Here is a 26758-nt window from a genome sequence, read left to right on the forward strand (position 1 = left end):
TAAGGAAGGATATTTTTATTAGTATAAATTTTAGTCAGTGTTGTGAAAGTGTTATTGGAAGGAAAAAAAAAACATGATAAAATCAATTAACATATTGTGAAAATTACAACATGGGCTGTGTAGTGGGTTTATATGCCAAAAGTTGTCAAAGTTCGGGTTTGTTTTGACAAAAAAATGTCCGGTCTGTCTGTAACACCTATTCTGAAAATTATATAAAGAAAAGGAAAATGAAAGCTAAAGTAAAAAAAAAGAGTATTAAAAACCCAACTCTGTATTAACTTCCCCATTGTGCTGAAGCACAGAATTATAAGATTTAGTGCATTTCCAGAATATACAGAATGATCACCAAAGATGATGGTAATACAAATGTAAAATGAACAAATATTTAAAAGTACAACCAATACATGTTATTAAAATTATTCCATCTATTTCACAAATTGTGAATTTAAACATCTTCTCCAGTTTGCACCAGTGCCACAGTTTCAGGATTTTCTGCAGACCCGACAACGACTGATGACTCTCTGTAGAGAAAATCCTTTCACAGTCTGGGGAACCGGTTTACTACAGGAGTGAAAAAACAAACAAACATTGTTAGACACAGGGAAAATAAACAAGAAATAATAATTTACTTGAAAAAGGAGAATATTTGCTAGCATGGCCTGAAGCGACATGGATAAATCATGTCACAAAAAAGTCAATCTTCTCAGGAGCTGGTATAAAATTGTACTGAGATTGTCAGAATATGTGGCAAAAAGAGAAAAAAACTAAATAATACTTGATTAATCACTGATTAAACAGTTTACCTGAACATGTTGTTTCGGTCAAGGGAGGCTAGCCAGTAGCTGTAGGAATCAGGGTAGTAATTACAGGTGCCTCTGCCGTGACACTCAATAAAAGGCACTCGGCGGAAATTTTCCATGCATGACCCGGGAGACATCAGGGGTTGGGAGGAGCCTTCTGCTCCCGCTCCGGTTTGCTGCAAGATATAATAATTTTAAAAAACTGGATACGGCGTCTTAAGGGATCGAGCTATCCAGGAGCTAAAATCTTTGCTTTCTTACCATTATAAACGAGTAACCAGTCCACAGGGTCTCCCAACCTCTGGGACATTCAGGAATCAGAGTGTTCTGGCTATGGAAAGCTATGATTTTGGAGGCTGTTTCACAAACTGAGCACCTAAATCACAGATGAAAACGGCAAGCTGGGATGAGATGAAAGAAGTTTGTAAAAAAAAAAACAACTGTATAAAGACAACACACTTCACTAAAATAATCAGCATTTTAGATGCTTAATTAGGTCTGAAATAGGTCCCATTGAAAATTTTGGGACACCATAGAAAATATTTAAATATGGCTGCCTACCAACTTGACCAGTTACACCAGTTCTGTTTGGAGGAATGGTCCAAAAGTCCAGAAAACTATTGATAGACACTTAAAGAAAGATGCTTTGAAATGAACTGTCACTTTATTGCCATTTAGGAAATAGCAATAGATTAGGTCATCATGACTAAAAGAGGAAAAGCTTAATCTGAAATAATAGAAAGCAAGTTCATGTGCTGTTTTATAGGGTATAAAACCCTCTGGTTTTACAGTCTATATATTTAAGATATTCAAAAAAAACCCATTTTTTAAAAATTATTTTCAGAATAATGCTGTGTTGAATGTGTGTGCGTATACTCTTGTCTGACCTGCTGATGTAGGGGGCAACTTTATCAGCTGTGACGGCAACCATGTTGGCGGGCATGAGCTTATCAGTGGACAGCCAGTAGGAGTAGTCATTACGAGAAGCATAGCGGCAGGTGCTTTCTGTGTCGCAGAACAGGAAGGGCATGGTGGAGAAATGAGGGAGGCAGCTTCCAATGGTGCCTGAGAATTTAGAAAAAAAAAAAAAAAAAAAAAAAAAACATTCAAGGAAATGTTTTGTTGTGACCCAAGTGAAAACCCAGATTACTGCGATCAGTGAAGTCCACGTTATTTATGGATATGATGATCTTTATGTTCGTACCAAGGTCCTGGCCATGAGCTCTCTCGTTTCCATTGATGAAGAGGAGGGAATAACCAGAGTAGATGAGACTGGTGCCATGAGGGCAGTCGGGGACCTTAATGCTCTGACTGTGCCTGGCAATCAGAAAGCCATCTGTGTAATGTGTAGCTGCTCTCCCAGGCAAACCTCTCAGTCCTTTTCGACCAGGAGTTCCTGGTCCGCCTACTTGACCTAAGGAGCGTATTTCAGGCAACTGTAATTGAAAACTTTTTAGGCATTTTCCATGTATGTCTGTGCAGATTCTCACAGCTGGACCTAACCTGATGTAAAAATAAATAAAAATCACAATCAAATAAAATTAGCTAAACTTTAAGAGAGGAGTTAAAAGGACGTGAATACACTCATTAACCACTTTATCAGGTCACACTGACAGTAAAAGGCTGGACCTTGTTTTACAAACAAACCTGGCAATCCTGCTTTTCCCTTGTCTCCTGTGTGGCCAGTGAATCCAGGAGGACCAGGAGAGCTCACTCCATGTGGTCCTCTGACGCCAGGCGGTCCTGAGAGACGAGATGAACGCGTTTCAACTTACTTATTGAAATACATATTTATTTATTATTATTTAAAACAGCTCAGAGCTAGTTTTGAATAATAATGGGAGGAAGCGTTTAGGCACCCCTGAATAACATTATAACATGACATAAAACACAAAAAAAGTCGATTTTACATAATTCTTCGCCCCTTAAAATAAACAGACATCTTAAAATGGATGCACTGTTTACTTATTCGCTAGACAATAGCGAATAAACCTGTTCACCTGGCGGTCCTTGTGATCCTGGTGGCCCAATCGCTCCTGGAAGTCCTAGATTGCCTTTAGGACCAGGTAATCCAGGGGGTCCTGGTTCGTGTATCCTGTCAACATAGGCCGGTTCACCTTTGCGACCTTGAAGTACACAGCAGGAGAAAACAAGTGATTTGTAGAAAATAAAAAATAAAAATCACTGAGGATGGTAGTGTAGGATGATTAGGTTGAGTAAATGTTTTTCTGCTAATGAAGGCTACTGACGGACCCGGGCGTCCAGGGAAGCCTTTGTGCCCACGTGGACCACATGGACCTGGGCTGTATCCAGGATCTCCTCTGTCACCTATTACATATAATTTGACAATATTTTCAAAGAGTTAGTTTGTTCTCACAACCTCCTGCATAAACACCACTTACATAGATATTGCAGACAAAAGCAAAAATGAAGTTTCATAAATCTTTTTTTTTTTTGTCTTTGGCTCCAGCATTTGAAGCTCTAACCATTTCATCACAGTTGTTGGAACATAAATCATTTGTGCACCAGTATTCTTTTGCAGTGATAGATCACACTTTTGTCTGCGGTTGAAAGATGACAGATTACCAAGGGGGCCATGTCTCCCTGAGGGACCCGGGTCTCCTCTTAGTCCTGGGAATCCATTTACACCCGGTGGACCCTTAAAAAGGTTTGTGAGACCGAAAAAGTCAAAGGTTAGACTTGAAGTCATGAAGAAATACTTTTAGTTACAATTTCCTTGAAACACAATAGCAGAACACACAGAAAGTTTTCCAGCATATTCTGGACTTTTAGAAAAATAAAGAAACACAAGTATTTAAATGAGTTTTAGGAGCTAAGCAAAAAACAGAATTCAGTTGTTACATTTATCTAATGAATAAAAAAATATATTAATACAGATTTTTAAATTAAGGTTTGTTGTCTGGTGATGAAGCAAATGTTACCGTCACTTACATATGGTCCTTGAGGGCCTGGGTTTCCTGGGGGCCCACCAAAACCTGGGCTTCCTGGGAACCCTGGCTCTCCTCTGTCTCCTTTTGACCCTGATACTCTGAGACCTTGAGGGCCTGGTGGACCAGGGTAGCCTATATTAAAATGAAGTGATATTTGTGTAAAACACAAAGATTGTGGACGAAGATGGCATCTCTTCACTGAGAAATGTAGATAAGTCTAATTCTCCATCTCAACGTGCTCACCTTGGTTTCCTGGGTTGCCAGGGAATCCACGATCACCTTTAGGTCCTGGAATACAAGTCCCTTCTCTTCCTGGTAGTCCTGATTCACCATGAAGTCCAGGTAGACCTGGAGTTCCCCTGTCCCCTTCTGGTCCCGGACTCCCTCTGCCGAGCAAACCAGGCGGACCGACATCCCCAGGAGGACCTGAGTTAAAGAAAGAGAAAAAACAAACAGTTGAGGCAAACCACTGACACTCATCAGCTGTTAATATGGTTATTTACAATGCTTTGGACATAAAAGAAATTCTTAAAAACAAAACATCACATTTATTGTGTTCATTTAAGGCACCTTCTAGATACCTTGAATTATTAAATTAAATTATTAAAATGTCCATTACTGTGATAATTGATGCATAGATTAAAATTCAAATATGCAAAAGATTATGGATTTCTAATTCACTCAAAACTAAGAAAGCATTAATTTCCTCAATAATTGTTTCGCCTTCTACATTGTGACATTATTTACAGTACATATCAAGTCTTCTCAGTTAGTTTAAATTTAGAGCCAAAATTGGTCTGACTAACAAAACCTTTCCATTCAATCGTTGGTCTTGAAGTAATGCATATTCACACTGGACTGTGATTTTACTATAGATCATCCTATGGGGTCAATTTATGTTCCAAAAGGATACTCTGATCCTTCGTCAATGAACCATAAGTAAAACGTCATGTTTCTGTGTGAACTTTTCAACTATTGCAAAGTACGTATATTTTAAATGGAACATTTTGAAGTTATTTAATTCATTGACCTGTAACTCACCTGGTGGGCCTGGATCTCCAGGTCTTCCTTGTGCTCCTCCTATTATAACTACAAGGGGAGAGATTAAATCAAGATTGAGCTTCAAAGGAAGCAAACTTGTATCCTGCGAAAGAAAGAGACTTAAAGATGGATTTTGTTACCAGTGTCCCCTTTTTGACCCGGCGGCCCAGGAATACCATCAAGTCCCTGGCTTCCTTTTATACCACGTTGCCCAGTATGGCCTGTTGGGCCTGGAATGCCTGAGGAAACAAAAGTAAGGATGGAACCAGAACCTTTCAAGATTAAAGGGAATAATTACTTCAACCAACAGAGGATGAGCACGCAAAGCACACTGAACAAAAGCAGATTAAAGGAACCCAGTCAGATGATTTATAGTCCACTACGAAATGCACAGTGATTGAATGTAGCTTCAATAATCATGGAGTCACATGAGAAGACTTGGAAGATTTAGTCAGGAGCCTGGAAGCAGTATTTTATATAGACTACCACAGGTCCAGGGAAGTTTTGGACAGACGTATAGAGTGCATTACAATGACCCAGACGAGACCAAAGAAAAGCCTGAAACAGCTTCAAACCTGCTGACACAATTTTTAAAAGTAAAATCGGTAAGTCAGAGTTTGTCCCAAAGTTTCTGATAGGCTATTTTTGCCAAAAAGACCAACAGACTCAAGAATCTTCTTTATCTTAAATAGATTTTTCTGGTGCAAAGGTTAATTATTTCAGTTTTTTCTTCATTGACTTAAAGAAATTGTAATAGTTTGTTTTGTCCAGTAAAATATAAGTAAAGATATATTTTACTAGGTTGGTTGGCATCTGTGTTATTGTCATGTCCTGAGGTTATATGACATGGTACCTGGTAGTCCAATAGGTCCCATGTGTCCTTTTATTCCGGGAGGACCATCAGAACCAATTAGACCCGGAAATCCTGGGGAACCTAAACCACATAATGGGAAAGACAAATAAGTGACAACGAAGAAGATGAAAATGATTTAAGATACAACCACAATGTAAAGAAAAACAAAATGGACTATCGGGGGGGGGGGGGGGGTGATTTTGTGTTTTACTCTATGCTACAATTAAATTAATATGTTACTTTCAGTTGCTATGAAAATATTTTCCATATATGGCCTCTGTCTCTTTAAGAACGTCCAACCCTTTCCGATGCTTGACGCTCGGGTATGTGTTTTATTAAGATAATATAAAATTCAAAGACGTTGAGTTTCCATAATATCCCCCCCTTTCAAAACAATAATAAGAAGTGAAATTTATTACAACTTACTTACAGACGGGGTGGACGGTGTAAAATCAACTTTATTTTAGCGGCATATTTGTTTTAATCTTATTCCACCATCAAAAACACACCTGGTGTGCCTCTGTTGTTGTCCTTTCCTGCATGTTGGAGGAATCCTTGAATTCCCGTGGCAACCATTCGGGGGTGCCTAAGCGCTTGCTCCCCCAAAGCACCGCTATTTGCACAAAGCTCATCCTTGGAGCTGCCGTCCCCACTTGAGCTTCCACCTCTCAGAGAAACCCTTCCCCGCTCCTCCTCCACACATCTACACCTCAGAGTAGCAGCAGCAATTAGAAATCGCCCGGTAGAACTACACATCTGCTGAGGTTATCATGCAAACAACTTCTTAATGCAAAGCTCCTAAGAACAGCTGTAAACGGTATAATGGAAGTAGCATTATGATATGTAGGTGGAGTGTTAGAGCAGGCGCTTCCTAAAGAGACACAGGCATTAATTTGCAAAGTCTACGTTTTGTTAAGCTATGGTTGATATATACTGAATTTTTATTACAATTAAAGGTGACATAGATACTTAATTATTCTGAAAAATGGCACTATGTGGCTGGAAAACACATAATAACCCCCAAGTGGTATTAAAAATCAGTTTAAATAACCATTTTTCCCATCAGGTCCTGTCTTCCCCTTGGCTCCAGGGCTTCCTGGAGCACCTACTTGGCCTGCAATCCCAGGTTCTCCTTTCTGTCCCCTGAGCATGACATCACTGCTGGACCCTGGTTCACCCTGGTATATAGGGAAAGAAAAAAAAAACCCCACAAATTCTGTTTAAGTTTATATCCAGGTGCATATTTTCACTAAGCAGAACTAAAAGCATCATCATCAAAAATCCTTGTTAAGGCCTGAGTGCCTTTTGTCCAGGTGGTCCAGGTGGTCCGTACACATAGCTTGGTTCTCCAGCAGCTCCTTTGCTGCCTGTTGGACCTGGAACACCATCTGGTCCCGGCCTTCCAGGAATTCCAGGATCTCCCTTCACTCCTTTGAGCCCTGTGGAAATTAAAACAAGCAGCTATTCTGATATAACAGCAGCAAAAAAAAAAGGAAAAAAAAGTGAAAATGGTAGCTTAGCAGCAATTTCTACATTTTACAATTTATCTTACAAACCTGTTAGACTCAACAGTGTTACTCCTCTTACTAAAACAAAACATATAACAGTGGAAGGAATATTACATTATATTAAATTGTCACATGCTAAACCAACTACTCTTCGGGGAGAAGTTTAGATCTTTCTGTTTTGCCCAAGAAATAATTCAGGGGGATGTTTATGGTGGCTGCAGGGGTGTTATATACTGAAGATTTGGCATTTATAATTTATTACGCATTAAGGAACCAGCACATTTCTGCTTCTACTCACTTTGGTTTAAGTATTGGACTTTATTGTGCTGCTAACTTTATTTGACCAGTGATAGGATAAAACTTTGAAAATCCTTTATATTGGCTTAGGAAGATAGTTTTTAGGTTGATATGTAAAATGTGAGCAGAACAATGAAATGACTCTTGTATGATAATATTTAGTTGATTTTATTCTTACTCTGCTATAATAAACAGCAAAGAATAAATTCTTTATGAATCTACTGTTGCATGAAATGAGAAATGTAATTTGAGTTTCTTTCAGTTTTTGCACTTCATTAGGAAACAAGAAAATTCTCGCCATTTCTCAGTTTAACAGTGAAATATCCGTGAGAAATAAGGCCAAGACATATATCTAGGCTTACATTTTTAGAAGACGGTGGTTTTAATTTGTCGCATTTGGCACGATTCCTTCAATGGAGAAATTCTTACCAGGATGACCCTTATGACCAGAATCTCCCGGGGCTCCATCTGGTCCTCGCCTAACTTCGGATCCCGCTTGGCCATCAACGCCAGGTTCTCCAGGAGGACCTGTGCTCTCAAACAAACACGGGACAGGTCAGGTCTCCGATCAGTGTGTTAGAATATTTGGGATGAAACGATGGCAATTAATAGTGGACCTCTTTGCCCCAGATCCCCTGGTGGTCCTGCTCTTCCTCTCTGCCCCTTTGGTCCAGGTCTTCCAGGATCGCCAGTGAGACCAAGTAATCCAGAATTTCCTAAAAGAAATAGAACAAGAATAATCTTAACATTCACGTAGTTGAAAAAAACAACAGATTTTCACAAAAAAAAAACAAAAAAACAAAACATGCTCATCACATGAATCATATTTTATTCAATATCATCTTGAAAGTGCAGTTGGTTGTGAAATTATAGTTGGAAGAGAAACTCTTATAATAAGGGAACCTGGTTCCCCGGGGTTTCCTGGAGGCCCGTTGTAGAAGCGTGTCGGACAAGGAAGTCCTGGAGGGCCTCTAACACCTGGGTCCCCCACCATGCCTTGGGGTCCTTGACGGCCTCTTGCTCCGTCTGTGCCTGGGTCCCCTGTCAAAGGAATTTGACCGAATCTAGCTTGTGAACCATAAACAAATCTCTACCAACATGGGGATACATTTTGAAGATGTACATCAAACATTGTAATCTAAACACACGACTGATTGATGAAAGTTTGCATTTAATGCGTAACGCTTACCTCTTGGTCCAGGTTGTCCTGTATTCCCTGGTTTTCCATCTGGTCCACGTCCAGATATACCATCAGATCCAGGGTCTCCTATTTGTCCTAAAATACATTTTGATGTCAGTGAAAATGGGTGAAAAAACTCTGCTTTATATGCACTGTATGTTTTCCACAGCACTTTAATGGATCAAGCATCCGTAGATGAAATAACACATGGAATTAACTATTATGCAAGAAAATATTTTTAAAATACATTTTATATCTTATAACCTGAGGACAAATAAGACATGACATGCACCAGGTTTGCAACTAATGGCATCGTTAGTTGTTTTTCAATTGCATGCTGCACAAAACAGGTTTAGTAAAGAATAATTCTTTGGGGGAAAAAAAGATGGCAAAGTGCAGCATCAGACTGTGAATCCCAACCCTTATAGCGTGAAAGAATTGTCCTTCAGAGCAGCCAACAGACACTTAGTGTATCTGGGAACCCATTCAACAGACTAGTAGAAAGGCAATCCAAGAGATTAAAAGCTCAACTACTGATTTTGTAGATTTTATTTGCTGGGAAGCTTATAGCAAACTTAGATGAGCCCTAAAAAAAGGTTCTGTACAAATGACAAAGGGCGTCTGAATACATATGCATGCGCTACTTTTAATTATTTTTTTTTTGTAAATAGTATATAAACAGTATATTTTTCCTAATAAGCACAGGTTTGTGTTGATATATCACACAAAACACAAACTTTAGAAAACATAAATCAAGCAGTTTGAATAGCTTTAGAAGAGACTGGACCTACATATTCAAAGAGAGAAACGGATAGATGGAAAGACTAAGATAAAGTAAACCATCGTATGACCTCTTTGACCAGGCCAGCCATCTCGACCCCGAGATCCTTTCTGCCCCGGAGGCCCATGTGGACCCGGAACTGACAATCCAGAGGGTCCAGGACCACCTTGAAGGCCAGGAGAACCAAATCCAGGTAAACCCGCATTACCTTTCTCTCCAGGTGAGCCATTAGCTCCTTGGGGAATGAAAGGAAGAATAAAACAATGATAATTATTAATAGAAATCTAAAGTTAAAGGGTAGACAACTACAAACCAGACATCTCATGTATTTGTCACATCTTATACATTACCTTCTTCTAAATGTTCCATTAAAGGACTCTAGGTTCATATAGGTTTTACCTGTATCTCCTGTATGTCCATCCGGTCCTGGACGTCCTATTGGTCCAGGCAAACCGATACATAAATCTTTGGTACCAGGAAGCCCTGGAGGGCCAAGAGAACCTTTTCTTCCTTCAGGAAGAATGAAACAATGTGAAAAACAGATGAATGCTAATCTAAAAAAATAAAGGAAAAAAAACACTATTTGTCTGCATCAAGAAGTCCTGATCATCATTGTACTTTTAAACTTTAAATTCTTAGCTACCTTTTTCTCCTGGAGGCCCGGGTTTGCCAATTATTCCAGGATTTCCTGGAAGACCAGGGATTCCAGGATCGCCGGCAGGCCCTGGAGCTCCATTTTCACCAGGTGGTCCCGGAGGACCCGGACGACCAGGGTGTCCGTCGCCACTGTCACCCTAAATGGGATAATTAATTCCATGACTAATTATTTAGTCAATACTGTAGAATCAAATAGTTACACTAAAGAAAATAAATACATGTCATATAAGTTCAGCTTCTTACTTGCTAAATGCTTTAGAGCTTTAGGAAATGTTTATCCTCTATTTCTTATCCTTAAAAACCTAATGAATTGCTTTAGAGTGTGAATGTCTACTTCTGTACAACAAATACCATCCGGTATGTTTTCACTGAAGACTTCTGACCTTTTCTCCTGGGGCACCAGGAGGGCCTGGTGGACCAAACTGCCCAGGTGAACCCCAACCTGGAGCACCTGGAGGGCCAGGCAGCCCCTTATCACCTAAACAATCGCAAAAAAACAAAAAACATGGATTATACAATAACAAAATAGAATTTCCGAGTATAAATGTGAGCAACTTGTAAATCCCTTGTGCATTACCTTTCTGCCCTGGGGGTCCTGGCTTTCCACTAAGTAACAAGTCCCCTCTTTCTCCTTTTTGTCCTGCTTTGCCTGGATTTCCAGGGACACCCGGTACTCCTTGAACACCTGGATGAGGTTTTTTTTTTTTTTTTGTCAGAATATAAGCTATAACATTTTCTGTTGTAAAAGTGGAAATAGTGAGAGCCGGAGCTAAGCACTCAGACAGCCAGCTAGATGATCGTGATTACCTGGACTTCCTTCAAAGCCAGGAGGTCCTTGAAATCCTTGTGGTCCTGGTGGGCCTTGGGTATGAAAATGACCAGATTCGCCTTTTTGGCCTACAAATAAAATGGAGGAAACTTTTATGAGTACTTTTGTGTGGCTGGATTTTAATGTAGATTGAAATGACCTTTGTTTTCACACCTGGAATTCCAGGTTCTCCTGGCAGACCAGGTACACCAGTGTCTCCTTTGGTCCCTGGTGGACCAGGAGGTCCATAACCCGCTGGTCCAGGGTAGCCAATGGGTCCTTCTTTCCCTTGAGGTCCTGGTGGACCAGGAAACCCAGGATCTCCTTCTACTCCAAGGCGTTCGCACTAAGTGAGGGAAGGAACCTTGTTAGATAGTTGTTCCAGATGGCCCACCATTTAAGAAACACCAAAAATCATATCATACCTATGATGAAGAAATTGTCATAAATTTTACCAATTCTCCAGGAGGCCCTGGAGTGCCTTTACTTCCTGGTAAACCCGGAGATCCAGGAGAACCATTTGGACCGGGTCCTCCAGGGAGTCCTGGTTCTCCTTTTTCCCCCTTCAGCCCTGGAGAGACATTACCGGATGGCTCTCCCTTTTGCCCCGGCTGGCCTGGGAATCCTGGTAGACCTACAGACCCCTTTAGCATGAAAAGGAAAAACAAAAAAACATTTGATCATGCATTGTACAATGACATTACAATAGGATACAACTTGGGTACAAGTCTGCAAATTTTCTGGCAAGTAAATTTTCTTTGGTTGACTATTGGTATCGCAACAAAGTTCAAGTGATAGGGGAGGACAGCAACTAAGCCACACAGTGGTAAGCTTAATGTAATCATAGTGTAAGGACAGCAGATGCCGAGGAGCATAGAGTGCAGAGGCAATACTTACAAACTGTCAAACTTCATGTGACCTTCAGATTAGCTCAAGAACAGAGAGCAGTGAGCCCCACAAGGCTTTTATCACTAAATGCAACGCGAAGGACTTGTTGGTGTTGTGTGAAGCATGCCACTACAGGACTGTAGGGCAGTGGAGACTTGTCCTCTCGAGTAATGTTTCATCCAGTGGATGTGTCAAGGTTTTGCAGTTGCCCAGACAAATGCCCCTTTTCCACCGGCTGCACTTAAACTGGCCAGTTGTGAACAGGCTGCTGTTCACGACTGGCCAGGAAGTAATGAGGAACGACACGATTTTCACCAAAGTAGTGCAGGGAAACTCAAGAGTTTCTATAATAACATTTAGAATCATGAAGGAAGCAGCAGACGAAACATAAACATAATTTTACTTATGACGACTTAGGTTTCAAAGGCTTAGGTCTAAACCCTATGTTCAAGGTAATCATCCCAGTGGATCTGTAAATTTTGTGGCAACTAAATTTTCTTTGGTTGACTGTTGGTATTGCAACAAAGTTCAATACCAACTTTGTTGCAATACCAACAAAGTTGGTATTATGTTTTTATTCATTTTACATTAAAAAAGTATAAGAAAGTCTTGCATATACAGTACAATAGTGAAAACATTATTTGTATTTCTTTTAGTTATGTTTTTATTTATTTACATATGCATTTGATGCAAGACATTTTGGACAATTTGACACAGCTTTGTGGTAAAATTTTGCCAAAAAAAAAATCCTCGATGAGAAATGTCAAGTGTACCAGCGACAAAGTGACATATAATCGAAGCATGTAGAGTCACAGAAAATAAATATGTAATAGCAGAACTAAGAATAACCTTCTCTACAGGAAGGGTTAATTTACATCACAATATATTGTGCAGTTATTGAAAACAGCATGCTCCAACCTAAGCAAATGTGCAAATGAGTAGTAGACTGTCGATGCAAAGGTTAGACAAGTAAAAGCATAACATATAACAAACAAATCTGCAATGTGATTATGATGCACTTTCTTACTGGAGGTCCTGGTAAACCTGAAGGACCTGGAAAGCCGGGATCCCCCTTTTCACCCCGTCCTTGATTAGTGCCTGAGTGACAGTGGACATATATATATATATATATATATATATATGTATAAATGTATCAGGTTTTCAAAGATGTTTCAAATCATCATTCATACAGGATATTCTGGTTTTATTAGGAGACAAAATATAAGTGTGTCCTTTTGTGTGTGAAGTAAGGAACTGTACCAGGAAGGCCAGGTGGACCTCGGAGACCTGCTGGTCCTGAAAGTCCCAATGTTTGACACTCATAACAGATCTCCCCTCTCTCTCCTGTTATGTTCAGCAAGTGGGGGGAAAATATGATGATTTACTTCCTATTAATATAACTTTTTAGCTACTTTTAGTAATGATAAAACTTAACATTAAATTTCTGACCTGTTTCTCCAATATACCCATTATTCCCTGTAGGTCCTGGTAAACCTTTAACTCCCTTGATCCCAGGGAGACCCTTAATGACACAGTCAGCTAAAAGTCGCTCAAAAAAAAAAAAAAAGTTAATTAGCTTTCTGATCACACAAAAGCATTTTTATGTTTATGTTATTATTCAATTTGATCACAACAGATGTTGAATATATTAGTAAATATCGTGTGAGTTTAATGCAAATGAAAACTGATTTGCATTTGGATTATGATGCACGAAAGAGAAGAAAATGAAGTTATTAAATATGATTAAATATTAAATATTTAAACATTCTGTCATCCATATGGAGTTGACTGTTCTGGTCAGCAATGTTATAGCATGAATGCTTACAAAGCCTTGTTAAATATCAATGAAATATATATATATATATATATATATATATATATATATATATATATATATATATATATATATATATATATATATATATATATATATACATATATAAAGAATCTATTTACACACTCATAATCCTGTGAAGAAGTATTTGACCCCTTGTAGATTTTTATGGGGATTATTTGTTTAGGAGACTGAAATTATTTAAATCATCAAACAAATTTTTATTTCAGACAACAAAGTGCCCCCTGCAAAATTCACACTTAGGAAGGACCCTTGCAATTAAAAATAAAACAGTCTTAAAAAAATGCTCATGTCATTACTAATTCAATGGCACCCTCTGAGCAAACAGTTTTCATATCGCTCTGTAGCCTCTACGTTTTTGGTTAATATTACTCAGAGGACATATGTTGTTTTTAAGATCAATGTTTTTTTTTTTTTTTTTTTTTTCTTTTATTACTTACTTCCATTTACAAAGCGTCCAGGTTTGCCTTGGTTTCCCCGAGGCCCTGGATCACCAGGATCACCATCTAGCCCTGGAGGCCCCGTGTAAAACCCCCCAGGTTCCCCAGGGTCTCCATTGTGCCCTTTTGGGCCTGCGAACCCACGTTCACCTGGTACATAAATCCCAAGTGCATAACCTACATAAACACAATATGAGAAGAAAAAGAAGATATTTTGAATGTGACAGTAACTGCAGCTAATGCCAACAGTGAGATAGTCTGTTGTTCATACACACCTGGAGATCCAGGGGGCCCCGGAAACCCTAAAACACCTAAACATATATTTATATATTATTTTATCATTTATTAACTTTGTGCAATAAAACAAGCATTCATTTGTAGTTTTAAACTCCATACCAGTGCAGAAACAAAATTGCTCATAATCTGTCATTATGCACAATGAATGGATGAGATCGACTAGATAAAATAGCAAAATGAACAAATGTATTTCTTGTACTTGCTGATTTGTCAGCTAGTTATATTCCTCTACCTCGGGTCCCAGGGAACCCAGGGAGACCTGGAGGGCCAGGATCTCCAATGTGTCCCTTGAGTGGTTCGAGCAAAAGTATCTGAAAACAGCAGCACAGAGAAAGAATGTCCAGAGGTTTCCTGGATTAGAAAATTACAACAGATTGTTTTCTCATTATGCTAAAACAACAGATGTGAAAGCCGAGCTACTGTAGAAATACAATTTTTAAGGTCTTGATGAGCATGAACAAGTTTGATAACTACTGTGAACAATATATATGCACAAAAAGTGAATATTAGTGCAAACTCACATCTCCAGGTGGACCAGATGGACCCCTGTTTCCCTTTTCACCCTAAAAAGACAAAATACAATTATAATATATTTGAAGGCAATTTACGATGGATGGATGGATGGATGGATGGATGGATGGATGGATGGATGGATGGATGGATGGATACTGACTAACCATTCTTCCTAGTGGGCCTGGATGTCCTGGCTCTCCTCTGCGTCCCGGTCTTCCCTAAGCAGAACTGCATTGTATTCAAAACTTGCAAAACACAGATAAAACAGTGAAGCATTTTTTTGTGTGTGTGTGCATAAACTAAAGTAGTGATTACCCTAAACCCAGGATTTCCAGGTTCACCATCCTTTCCTGGCTTTCCCTGTAAATTATACATACCAACATGGACTTACTGAGGTGTACTTTAACTAAATGAAACTTTGAACCCTTGTATTGAAAAGCTATGTTGACACAAATAGTAGCCGATTACATTGTAATTTAAATGCACAGCAATTTTTAAATATGCTGAAACAGATTTGTCCATCAGAATGGGAGCCTTACTCGTTGACTCTGAGGCATTTCCACATCGTATGTGACTTCACACAGAACTGAGTTAATTTGTATTCACTGTATTAATTCATTTTGTAGCGGCAGATGAGTTAACCATCCCAGCTCATGTTGATTTCATGCTTTGCTGGGGAGACGGAATACAATCACGGTAAAAAAAAAAAAAGTACAATCCTTATAAATCACACAGATCTGATATATAAAAATATCTAATATTTACCATGTTCAAAAATTATTAAGAACTAATCTCAATTTTACAAAACCTCACTCTACAACACAACAAAGTCAACTTGGAAAATGTGAAAAACTGATGCAACAAAGCTAGATAAAGTGCCTTAAACTTTTGAAAATTGACCGTATTTATTTTTTATTTTTTTTATTTTACCATAAATGCCAGTGATGAGCAGGCAAATGAACTGTGTAATCTAATCTAGGCAGAGGGATTACCTTTTGCTAAAGCAGAAGAACTGAATAAAAAGGTTTATGCTGCACTGCTGCCCTCTGTTGGTCATATATTTTTTTTTTCTTATTTTCTTATGTGTTACAGATCAAAACTGAAAAGTAAGTTAGACAACAGGCTACATGGAGAAAGACATGTTAGCACATTTTTATCCTCACTTCTGGGCCTGGGTTTCCTCTGTCTCCCTTTTGCCCTTTTGTGTGGTAGAGGCTCCCAGGATCTCCCTGAAGAAGGATTAAGCGAAGGCACGGATAAGAAAGTTGCATGGTTCTAAAACAGTCAGATATTTCCAAAGTTCTACAGGCAGAGATGAACAATTTCATGAATTCTAGAGAGAAACTTACAGGTTCTCCTTTGCATCCTTTGTCTCCTGCATCGCCTCTATCTCCTTTTAAATCCTAATGAACACAGAGAAATGAAGTTAGCCTGCAAGAAAGGATGACCCTAAAGAAAAACAAGAACACAGTTGTTGTGGATTGGGAGTTTAGGAATATCCTTTTGACTTCAAAATAGTTTTTTTTTTTTTTTTTTTTTTTTTTTAGTTCTTAAAATTATTTTTCAGGATGTTTTTGCATTTTTTTTTTTTTTTTTACCTCCAGAAGACACAAAACTGTACTGGTTACTTGCCACCAGAAAAGATGGAACAGCTGATGAAGGGATTTTTTTATTATTATTCTTTTTATGGAACTCCAAGATGGATGGCAAACCTGTTATATCATGTACATCTGCAATATTTTAGGTTTTATCAGTCCAACTGTGACATTTTGGTGGAATAGCACAGCATTATGCTGAGGATAAGTAAAAAAAAAGACTTTTATTATACCGTTATTGACAGGGTGCCGGTAAAAAAGTCCTTAGTCCTGCCTGGAGGCCCAGGCGGGCCAGGTGGGCCTTGGAAACCCTACAGCAGAAAAATGAATTTTAGCGATATCTGATCATGATGGTAAGGTATAAAAAAAGAAACTACCTTTGGTCCTCGAGTTCCTGGAGCTCCTTCCTGGCCCTGCAGGATGGATGCAAGCCTTTGAAGTTTGTTTTATAATCAATCACATATTATAAACTCTATCCACGTCCCAAATTTAGGAACTCTGCTCTACAATCACAAACATCCACAAAAGTAAGCACATTCCTATCACCAAAGCTATTCAAAAATTTCTCCTAAACTGAACAATTTCTCTCAAACTTTACTGATGATCTTGTTATGCCCTTAAGTTTTATATTTTTTATTTTTCATGCAAATAACTTTTTATACCTTGATTTTGCACAATGCTGTGACCAAATTAGAAATGCAATGAGCACATGCAATAAAAACATAAAATATTCATACTCAGCATCTGATTCTTTTACCTCACTTATGATAACTGTAGATTTAAAATGCTTGTAAAGATGGTGTACAGTGATGCCTCCAGAAAGGTTGTAGCTTTTCTGAACTGAACAGTTCCAGAGTGAACTGTCAAAAAGAAAACTTTACAAATTCACTAGACAATCTTGTTCAAAAACAATGATGTCAGGACTTTTGCCAGTGACACTTTTATTGACATGAATACTTGATTGTGATTAATGGACTCTCCATTTTGAGCAAGTGACACTCTTTTAAAAGTTATCACCAAGGTTTTGCAGTTAATTGTTTTGAGAAATGTTCTCGCTGTTGTGCCAACGTTAATGCTGATGTGAGAAATACACCAATGAGACTGAGAAAAACAGTAAAGCAGATAAGTGAACACTGCTATGGGAAACCAAAACCACAATGGGTGGACGTTTGGTCTCTCCACGGTTGGACAAAAACTGATAATGAGGAAAGAAGTACAAATAAAAGGCTCTGCAGCTGTGGCTTCTGGTTCTATTGCAAGAACTGAGAAAATATTAGCACATTTTTAATGAGTGTAACTTATGTAATGCATGCATACCTTGGTACCAGGAGCTCCAGTATTACCAGGAGACCCCTGAAACAGAAAAGTTTGGATTAATCATTGCATAAGAAAGAAAGAAAGAAGGAAAGACAGATACTTACAGGGGGGCCCCTTAGTCCAATGTCCCCACGTAGTCCTATCTCACCTGGTAACCCTGGAGAACCCTACATACAAGGGGAAGAAGAAGAAGAAGAAAACAGAAAATATTTATTACATGTCTGAAATAAATAAAGGTTTAAGTTCATCAATTTCATTATTCAATATTTTGATTGTTTACAATGTGGTTGGTTCAACAAAAAATATTTGTTTTTTATTAGTATTAGTGCATAATACTATTGTTTATAAAGTTACCGGTCTTCCATCTTTTCCCCGTGGTCCTTGTGGCCCTGGCACTGAGTCAGCTGTTGTCTGTGAGTCACCCTGACAAACAGACAAAAAATATTCACATGGCCCATTTAACATAAAACTTTATGAATCTCATTTTCTTTAAAAAAAAATATATGGATAATTTATTCTCTTCCTATTTTGTCTATCTCTGTTGATTCGGAGACAAGGCAAGAGAGATTTGAATTTTAAAGTGGCGCTATGTGGCGTCTAAGACAGTGTTAAACTCACAATCTTGAATATATTGAACTTGGTTTATTTCCCAGAAGGATCATTGAGTAAAAAAGCTGGAATAAAGGAGGGTTTAAGAGGTGCAGTCAAAATGCCCAGTCATGTTGACAGACAGCAAGCATTACTTGAATATATATGAGACCACATACAAAACAAGTAATTAGGTCTACACGAACATAAACACACACAAAAATCATCAAAAAACTTAAAATAAATTGCTATTCAGTCGCCTTTATGCATTCGCTCAACACTTTACAGTACAATAAAGCTTTAGCATAAACAAATGGCTTGATGCATAAGAAGAAAACACAGACTTGTGGGATAAAAAGTGGTGAAAAGGGAGAAGAGGCAAATCTTAAAAAAAAAAAAAAAAAAAGTTATCTGTCTCATATGGGCCTGATACAAAATTAGCTCAGGGAGCAGCGACGGTAATTGTGCTGCATCATGTTGTTTTTTATGGCGCTTCAAGACCCTGCAACTCCTAAAAGATAATTATTATGCAGCAAATTTGCTGTTTCACCTTTCATGAATAAAAACCGCACTAAACAAAGAGCTTAGAACAGCATACCCTACCTTAGGACCAGGCTGACCTGGAGGTCCCTGTAAAGTAAAAGAAAAAGATGGAAAAAAAAAAGATGAATATTCATCAAGATAGAACAGTGGAGATAGTTGTTTAGTATTGGAGTTTGCTCCTTACTGGATTTCCATCAATACCAGGATCTCCTTCAACACCTGGAAGTCCAGGGTCTCCCTGTGAGTACATTATTTTGTCAAAGTAAGAAGTGTATAAACAAAAATGTGTAGAAAATTTATATTTTCCTCACATCTGTTCCATTGCAGCCTGGATAACCCGGGGGCCCTAGAGGCCCCTGTAAACCTGGAACACCCTATGAGATAATGTTAGCTAAAGTTAAAAGGCAAACTGGATGTATGGACTGCAGAACACAGAGGGTAAGATTTTGTACAATAGAAACGCATGAGGAAACTAACTGGTAAGCCATGAGATCCAGCAAATCCCTCTTTGCCGTCTGGTCCCTGGAACAACAGAAAGAAAAACACATTACATTCTGGTTTTAAGGGCAACACCAGCAACTGATTTGGCTGTGAGGTGCAATCATGTTACCGGATCGCCTTTTGATCCCATCGGTCCATCAGACCCAGTATAGCCCTTTCAAAGAATGCAACACGTAATTAATCTTAGAGATCCTGAAAGACGTGTTGCTAAAAGTGTCGCAAGAAAAGTGCAATTTATCATCATCTCTGGCCAATTCACAATCATGATGGAGGCAGAATAACAAGAGTGTGACTGAATTTCTACCTTTGGTCCTGTTGGCCCAGGTTGACCCAAGGATCCTGGGTGCCCCTCTGATCCTGGAAGACCCGGATCTCCTGGAAAACCTTTCTCTCCCTGTGTGTTTAATGTATGAGTGCTTGTCAAAAAATACAGAAATGTAAAACTAAATAAAAGCCTTTGCATGCATGCACAAGTTTATTAGCGATTATTGTAACATTCAGAAAGTTATATCATTTTATTGAGTTTATTCAAACTGAATGACACTCTTATGTCACACAAGTGACATAAGAGTCTTGAAATTATAAAAAGGCCTTTTTATAAATATTATAAAAATATATTTTTATAATATTATATATTTAAAAATATAAATATTTTTAAAAATATTAACCGGTTCACAGAAATAAAATGAAAGCATGAATAATTTGGCTTGAATGAAAATATAGCTATCCAAATGTTTACATTTTCTGCTCTCGCTGCCTGCATGTTTTAATCTTTGTTGATTTATATTAGATTTCAGTCATTAGTACATATGTAGCATTAGGATTGGACAGTGTTACTACATTCTCTCTATTTTAACTGGAAGGTTTTCAAATGCTCCCATCTCAGGTTGTTTTGTAGCTTAATTTGATTATAGTTTCTTTATTATTTTGTTTTAGTTTCTTATTTTGGTGAGAACAGTCTTGTTCTCTATCAAACCAAAATAGATCAGGAACAAGGCCAGTCCTTTCTCAGGGATTCTAGTTTTTGTGTTTTTCTTATCTAGTTATTCCTTATTACTTTAGTTTAATTGTGTTTCTTAGGTCTGGTTATTCTACTAGCTCATCAGCCCAGGTTTTTTTTGTTCCAGCATTCTCCCTCACTGTATTTAAACTCCTTCTTGTTTAAATCCTGTCACATTCTGGTTAACCTCCACATCGATATTCTGCTTGCTTTTTTGTTCCTGGTTCCTGTTTTTGTTCTGCTCTGGCTCCCTGTGTTCCATGTGTTCTTTTGTAATTTTTAAGATTTTATTAAAGACCATTTTCTGTGATCCATGCTCCAAGCTCCTGTCTGCATTTTGGGTCCACCAACAAAGACATCATGACACGTTTCTTAGTTCTCACACACTATATGCTTGAGATAGTAAATTGGACTTTCTTCTACAAACACTGCGCACACATAGAGTATGTCTTTCTACACAGAAACATATACAAAAAAAAATCTATCTAAACAACTATCTCTATGGTATGCCTGAATCGCCAAGACAGGTCATGTCACAAAAGGATAAAAAATGTAACTTTGTTTGTTTTAAACCAAGGGTAAAAGAAGCAGTTTTACTTTAGAACTGTTCCTTGTAAATTTCAGTCCTGAGAAAACCCGGTAAGTGCAGAATAAATAAAACAATGTGTGGCAAAGCCACAAACTGAACTTACCCTGTTGCCTTTTACTCCTTTACAGTGGCATCTTGACTTTCCATTGCATACACACTGTGAAATAAATAAATGAAGGTATGTAATTTTAAAACATCAAATATCAAGACAAAGAAGAACTCTTCAAAGACTTTCTCTTATTTTGGTATTCAAGTTGACTGTCACTGAAGAAAATGTATCGATTTGAGTTAGTCAGTGTTGTACTTAGAAAAAGATCTAAAAAGGACCTGTAATTCTGTAGTGACAAAATAGTATATATGCTGTATGGTGCAAGCAAATATAATTGGAGATGGTTTGATATGTGTAGGCTTTCAGTACAGTACTAATGAAGGGTAAATAAACCAGCCCTAAGACTGGTTTATTCACCAGTTTATTCACCTTCACTATAATTAATTCAGTTTATCGTGGGCATGCAGCATAATTAAAGGATGAAAATAATTACACACTGTAATGTCTTGCTTTGGCAATCCCTGCTGTGATAATGCAGGGATCACAGCAGGGATCCCATGCAATATATTTACGATATACAGTAAATATATTGATAAATTAAGTTTCAAAATGTTTACCTCGTAAATTAAGTTATTTAAATTATTATTATTATTATTATTATTATTATTATTATTATTATTATTATTATTATTATTATTATTATTATTATTATTTTGCAAATTATTTAATCTTATTCAATTTTTTAAAAGACAAATAAAGGGAAGTGTATACACTAGAAATGCATCAAATTGCCATCTGCAAAAAAAAAAAACAACAAAAAAAAGAAAACCCCATTTTATACAGGATTATATGTCCCATATAAATAAAGTAACATTCACTTACAGACAAAACACAGCTCTGCATATTCACACTAAAACAGCAATAAATACACAAGTAATTGACTGGTACTACTCAAGATAAGCAATAATTTAGCAAACAATTAAAGAAATTACACTCTACAAATTAAGTATAAAGATGGACTGTTTTAAAGTTTCATCAAAATTTGGTTTCAGAAAAACATCCAATTTTAAGGATAAAAATTTTAAGATACTATCACTGCTAAGACATCTGTGTATTTAGATAAATCAACCACAAACCATAATGTGACAAGCATAATTCAGCAATGAGCCCAGCCTGTATGATGCAACATGAGAAAAAAAAAATAGAAAAGCTGAATATGTTTTACTCAAGAATTGCCTTTTGCATGTGGTTACCCAGTTTGAACGACGCATAAATATTAAAATCAACTTTATACACTGAAAAAAACAACAACAAACAAATACAAAAGCAAGAAACATCTTACACTTTTTCCTTCAGTGAATGTCGAGATCATAACAAAGAAAGTCAGGAAAACTATGATCGCTTGTGGTCTCATGATTTTCCTCGTCTCATTCACATCAGTCCCTGATTAAGATCCTACGTTCTTCGAAGGCGCTGAGTGTCGTTTTTGTGGTCCTCCGCTGCAATCAGGTTTCACATCCCACTCTGTCCACTGCAACACTTTAGATGCTGGCGGATCATTGCTGCAGTAAAATCACAGTTTAAGTCCGTTCAAGTGTCTTGCCACAGACCAGAAAGCTGAAAGGAAGTTGTTTAACTGGACCTTGAAGAAGGGAGGTGGTATGCACTTACTGAGATGATTTACCCCAAACAATATTCTTGTGCTCGTCTCATTCCCACCGACGGCAAACAGTGGCAGTTTGGCTTTTCATTGACTGTGAGACGGATTATTTGAGATCTGCTGAATCCTTCATTGGAATACATTGAGAGGTTTGGTAAGTTGTGAATATTTCTAAGGGTGAATGAAAACCTGTAGACAACAAGGTTAACAGACTCTTGGAAATATCTGCCTTTTTTATTATGTTAAACAAGAGTCAATGATATGCTAGATTTTTTTATTTTTTATTTTATTTTACTGCACTAGTTTAAATGACGTGACCTGTGGCTAACTTGACTTTGTTGTATGATGTTCTTTTTTTATCTACCAAAGGGGGCAGCACTGAGGTCTTCAGTAGCTTCAGCAGCCTCAGAAGATGAGCGATGGCGTTCAAAGTAACTTTCATGATGTTTTTTACCTCCTGGTAAGCCCATTGCATTTTTTTTTAATTTACATCTAATTTGATTATTGTTATCTGTGTTATATATTCTTTGGAGAATATGTTTAATTCAGTCACACTGGATCAATGATGTCTTTTAACATCACAATTTTAAGTCTTTTCAGACATTTTCATTTTTATATTGTCCAATATGTATTTGACTGCTGATTTGTCTTGCTGGGAGGTGAACAGCCCACCACAGTTTGTAACCGATAACATGTTTTCTTCTCAGATCATGCCATAATTATTTAAATCTCCATCCATCAACTGTGACTAATTTTCTGAATCAGCTGAAGAAAGGTCATCCCACAGCATAATGCTGCCACGACTGTGTTTGACCGTGATAATGGTGTGTTCAGGGTGATGCGTCTCAGCATTAACTCTCCGTTTTGTGTGACAGCCAGAAAGTTGACCTAATCTCATTAGAGCACCTTTTTCGTCATGCTTGCTACATTCCCAACACTTCTTCCTCAGCAATGGCATTAGTTGTAATACTGCCTGAGATTTGTATGGTGTATGATTAATAGGCTTCCTGTCAACATACTCCCCCAGGTGAACTTTCAACCTCAGAGCTCTGGTGCTCTTGGCTGCATCTCTTATTTATGTTCCTCCTTGGCTGACTTGTCAGTTTCTGAGGACAGCTATGTTTTGGTGGTTTTGTCCTTGGGCAGTGTTTTCTCCTTAAAGGAATAGTGATGGATCATACCCAGAAGCAACGGCTCTAAAAGTAGTGAATCAGAGAAGAATCAGTTTTCACCTCTGTTTCATATCGTTGTTCAGTTCTTACACTCATCGGCCCACCCTGCTCACGGAAGAACCTTGCTTCAGTTGTCAACATGGCAGCCTTGTGGCCAATTACATGAATATTTTGGATAATACCATTATGTGAAAACAGAGCAGAGGGCAGATGTGACAGTCAGGTCAAGGATCTGTCCGTTCCTTCAGTCAGTAGGCAGCGGTGAGACAAAGCCAGCCTCAGTACTTTCAAAATGCAATTTCATTTCCAACCTGGGCCCATGTGAAAATATTATTGTGGCCTTAGTTAAACTACATCCTACCTATAATAAAGTATAACATGTTATATGACTTAAACTAGGAGCCCAGAAAAGAATCCAAATCTATATCTAAAACAACACAGACCCCAGTTTCTCTAGCTGTGGGGTCCTTAGAGGTTGGTGTTTAAGATTCAATAAGAAAGAGACAAAAATGATGTCCATGGGAGAGTGCTAAGACCAAACTACAGATGACCAAAGGGAACACAAAGGCCCATCTAAAATTGCTTTAAAAAAAAAAAACATCTTCACCAAGATAAAACACATCTCACGCAAAGTAAAACATTATAATTATCTTAAGATGATTTTTGCCTTGATTGTCAGTTTGTGAGGATGGCTCTGATCAAGACAGATTTACACACGGGTCATATTCCTTCCATTTTATGATAATAGATTTAGCTAAACTCCACAGGATGATATTTATGTTTTTGTATCCATCCACCAGGTTATATGTCTCAACAACCTTTTGTCAAAGACCTAATTTTGTTGATCATAAGCGATTAATAGACGAAATACAAAGGGCAAAACATCCAAGGGTGTGGACACTTTTTTATAGGGGGGAGTTCCTCACTTTTTCACACAGGGCGGGGTAGGTCACAATACCCCTACGTAACTCTTCAGACAAGTTAATATGCACAGCAAGCACATTTGAAATTCATCGGGATGTTTATGTAAAATGTTCTGTAGGTCTATTTACTTAGATACAAACAATCTTCTGGTCTGTTTATTCAGATATTCCACACATCTGCTTGCTATTAAAACGGGCCGCTGTATACTCCTGCTCAGGTATATGCGTAGTAACTGTTTGGGTTCACAACATTCTGACCGTATTTAGTTTAGTGAATTTTACTGCCCAAATATTGTGTCACTTTAATTGATTTACGTATATATTTTTTTCATTCTGTGAGGCACTTTTTCATAAGGAATAGAGCACATGTTAAAATTCTTTGAACACAATACAGAAATGCTTGAGTCTAAACTATGCGTTGTGAATCTCTTACCTTGGCTAAATGTGTCTTTATTAGTAAAATAAAGCAATTATTGGTAATAATTTGGTGGAATATTGAGTTTTGTAGTTTAGCTCTAGTACATTTGTGCTTTCAGCTGTTTTTAATGTTACACAAACAAAGACAGAATTTTACAAAAGAACAAAAAGGAAAAAAAAATTGATATATTGATTAATTTATTCTATGATTTCATTCACAGGTGGTTCATTTTCCTGGTCATCCTTGTGCAGCTGCTGAAAGCAGTAAGACTCTATAACTTAACAATTCTTCTATGTACATTTTAAATATTTTAAAACAGAATATGTATGCATCCTTTGTTTAGAAAATGTCCAAATATTTCATGATAAAAAAAACAAATAATGCTAAAAATCATCGACTATGATTTTTATTACATTATTATTTAATTTTATATGTTTTCTGGCCATTTTGTTTGATAAAAAAATTGCAGATATAATTGTACTATTGGAAATTCAAATTCAGATTGTTTGTAAATTATTGAAGAACACAGGTGTGCCCTGTTTGACGAAAAGTAGTGCATTCATTACATACTGTAATGACGTATTTGCCTCCGTAACATATTTTCATCAGCTATAGTAATCCCTATTGTGTATTTTCAAACTGAAAATGTATGTAAAAAAAACAAAACAAAACAAAAAACGAGTCAATGTTGATTTGAGTACTGAAAGTTATCTGTCTAGGTTTAAACATGCACCTTGCATAGAAGTATGATTTAAAGTTCTATTTCTTATTTTTTGTAAACTTTGTCACTCCCATTTCTGTAACTGCAGTTTCCAGAATAAAGTTTAGATGTGTATTTCACAAACAACATTTTGTCACAGTGACACAAAAGAACGCTGTTATTTACTGAACTGTATACATGCAGGACTCACGTTAATTCTATTTATCTTTCTGCTTCACATACTGTCTCTCTCCTAGTCTGGTTACTGTTTTCAGACCTCATGTCACTTGATTGCACAAAGATTCCTTGGTGCAACTGATGCACCTAAAGGCCTGCACTCTGTTTATGAGTTTTTATGTGTTTCTAACATGTTTTGTCCAGAATTCAGAGTTTTTTCACAAAGTGATATAAATTAGCAAGTCTTTTATGGTAAGAGGATGGGTGACATTTATAAATATTTTGTTGGATACTAAACTGAACTAATAGAATATGTAATCACAGTATTTTAAAATCAAACATATTTATTTAGCTGGTCGACTAGTGTTAGAGTTATACTCCTCCCAGTGTCTAAAAACATGTGGGTTAAGTTAATCAGCCGCTGCAACTTGACAGTGCATAAATTGTGTATTTTGTTTTATCTACTTTTAGAAAATTTACGAGTTAATCTGCCCACATAACTTTGTTGTGCATAAGTTATCCATGGCTTTATCTACAAATTAAAATACAGAATCAATAATAACACAGTAAACTTTATTGAAAGGTGATTATCTAAAAAATAAAATCTCTTCAGGAAGTAAGGGGATAACTTACTAACAATAAATATCTTTATTGACG

At 37.4% G+C, this 26758-nt stretch overlaps 2 protein-coding genes across 2 annotated transcripts in view; one reads left to right on the forward strand and one right to left on the reverse strand.

Annotated features, from left to right (window-relative positions):
- On the reverse strand, positions 1–24758 carry LOC106925667 (uncharacterized). Its single transcript, XM_015000103.2, has 52 exons — positions 22394–24758; positions 21106–21159; positions 19718–19807; positions 19523–19567; positions 19390–19434; positions 19224–19286; positions 19097–19150; positions 18973–18999; positions 18136–18204; positions 17886–17948; positions 17782–17817; positions 16842–16877; positions 16698–16775; positions 16219–16272; positions 16033–16098; positions 15185–15229; positions 15034–15087; positions 14878–14919; positions 14589–14667; positions 14335–14370; positions 14060–14236; positions 13214–13303; positions 13025–13108; positions 12792–12862; positions 11332–11520; positions 11051–11222; positions 10876–10965; positions 10646–10753; positions 10452–10546; positions 10055–10205; positions 9811–9921; positions 9482–9646; positions 8640–8726; positions 8354–8491; positions 8068–8166; positions 7880–7978; positions 6948–7084; positions 6697–6823; positions 5646–5726; positions 4933–5031; positions 4793–4840; positions 3995–4177; positions 3753–3883; positions 3387–3459; positions 3054–3128; positions 2801–2926; positions 2448–2543; positions 2005–2214; positions 1688–1865; positions 1062–1176; positions 804–976; positions 1–561 (listed from the first exon to the last, which is right to left on the reverse strand). Exons 1-52 carry the CDS (start codon positions 22463–22465, stop codon positions 483–485), a joined length of 4965 nt encoding a protein of 1654 aa, XP_014855589.2. The 5' UTR covers positions 22466–24758; the 3' UTR covers positions 1–482.
- The window catches only part of LOC148154773 (uncharacterized), a 10259-nt gene continuing 6584 nt past the window's right edge, over positions 23084–26758 (forward strand). Inside the window, exons 1-2 of the mRNA XM_088014820.1 lie at positions 23084–23171; positions 25445–25487. Coding sequence (XP_087870946.1) covers positions 23131–23171; positions 25445–25487 — 84 coding nt within the window. The 5' untranslated portion in view covers positions 23084–23130. The remainder of the gene's footprint in view (positions 23172–25444; positions 25488–26758) is intronic.

This window comes from Poecilia mexicana, unplaced genomic scaffold, assembly GCF_051168715.1.
Source record: "Poecilia mexicana isolate PSO_F unplaced genomic scaffold, ASM5116871v1 scaffold_17, whole genome shotgun sequence".
Taxonomy (NCBI): domain Eukaryota; kingdom Metazoa; phylum Chordata; class Actinopteri; order Cyprinodontiformes; family Poeciliidae; genus Poecilia; species Poecilia mexicana.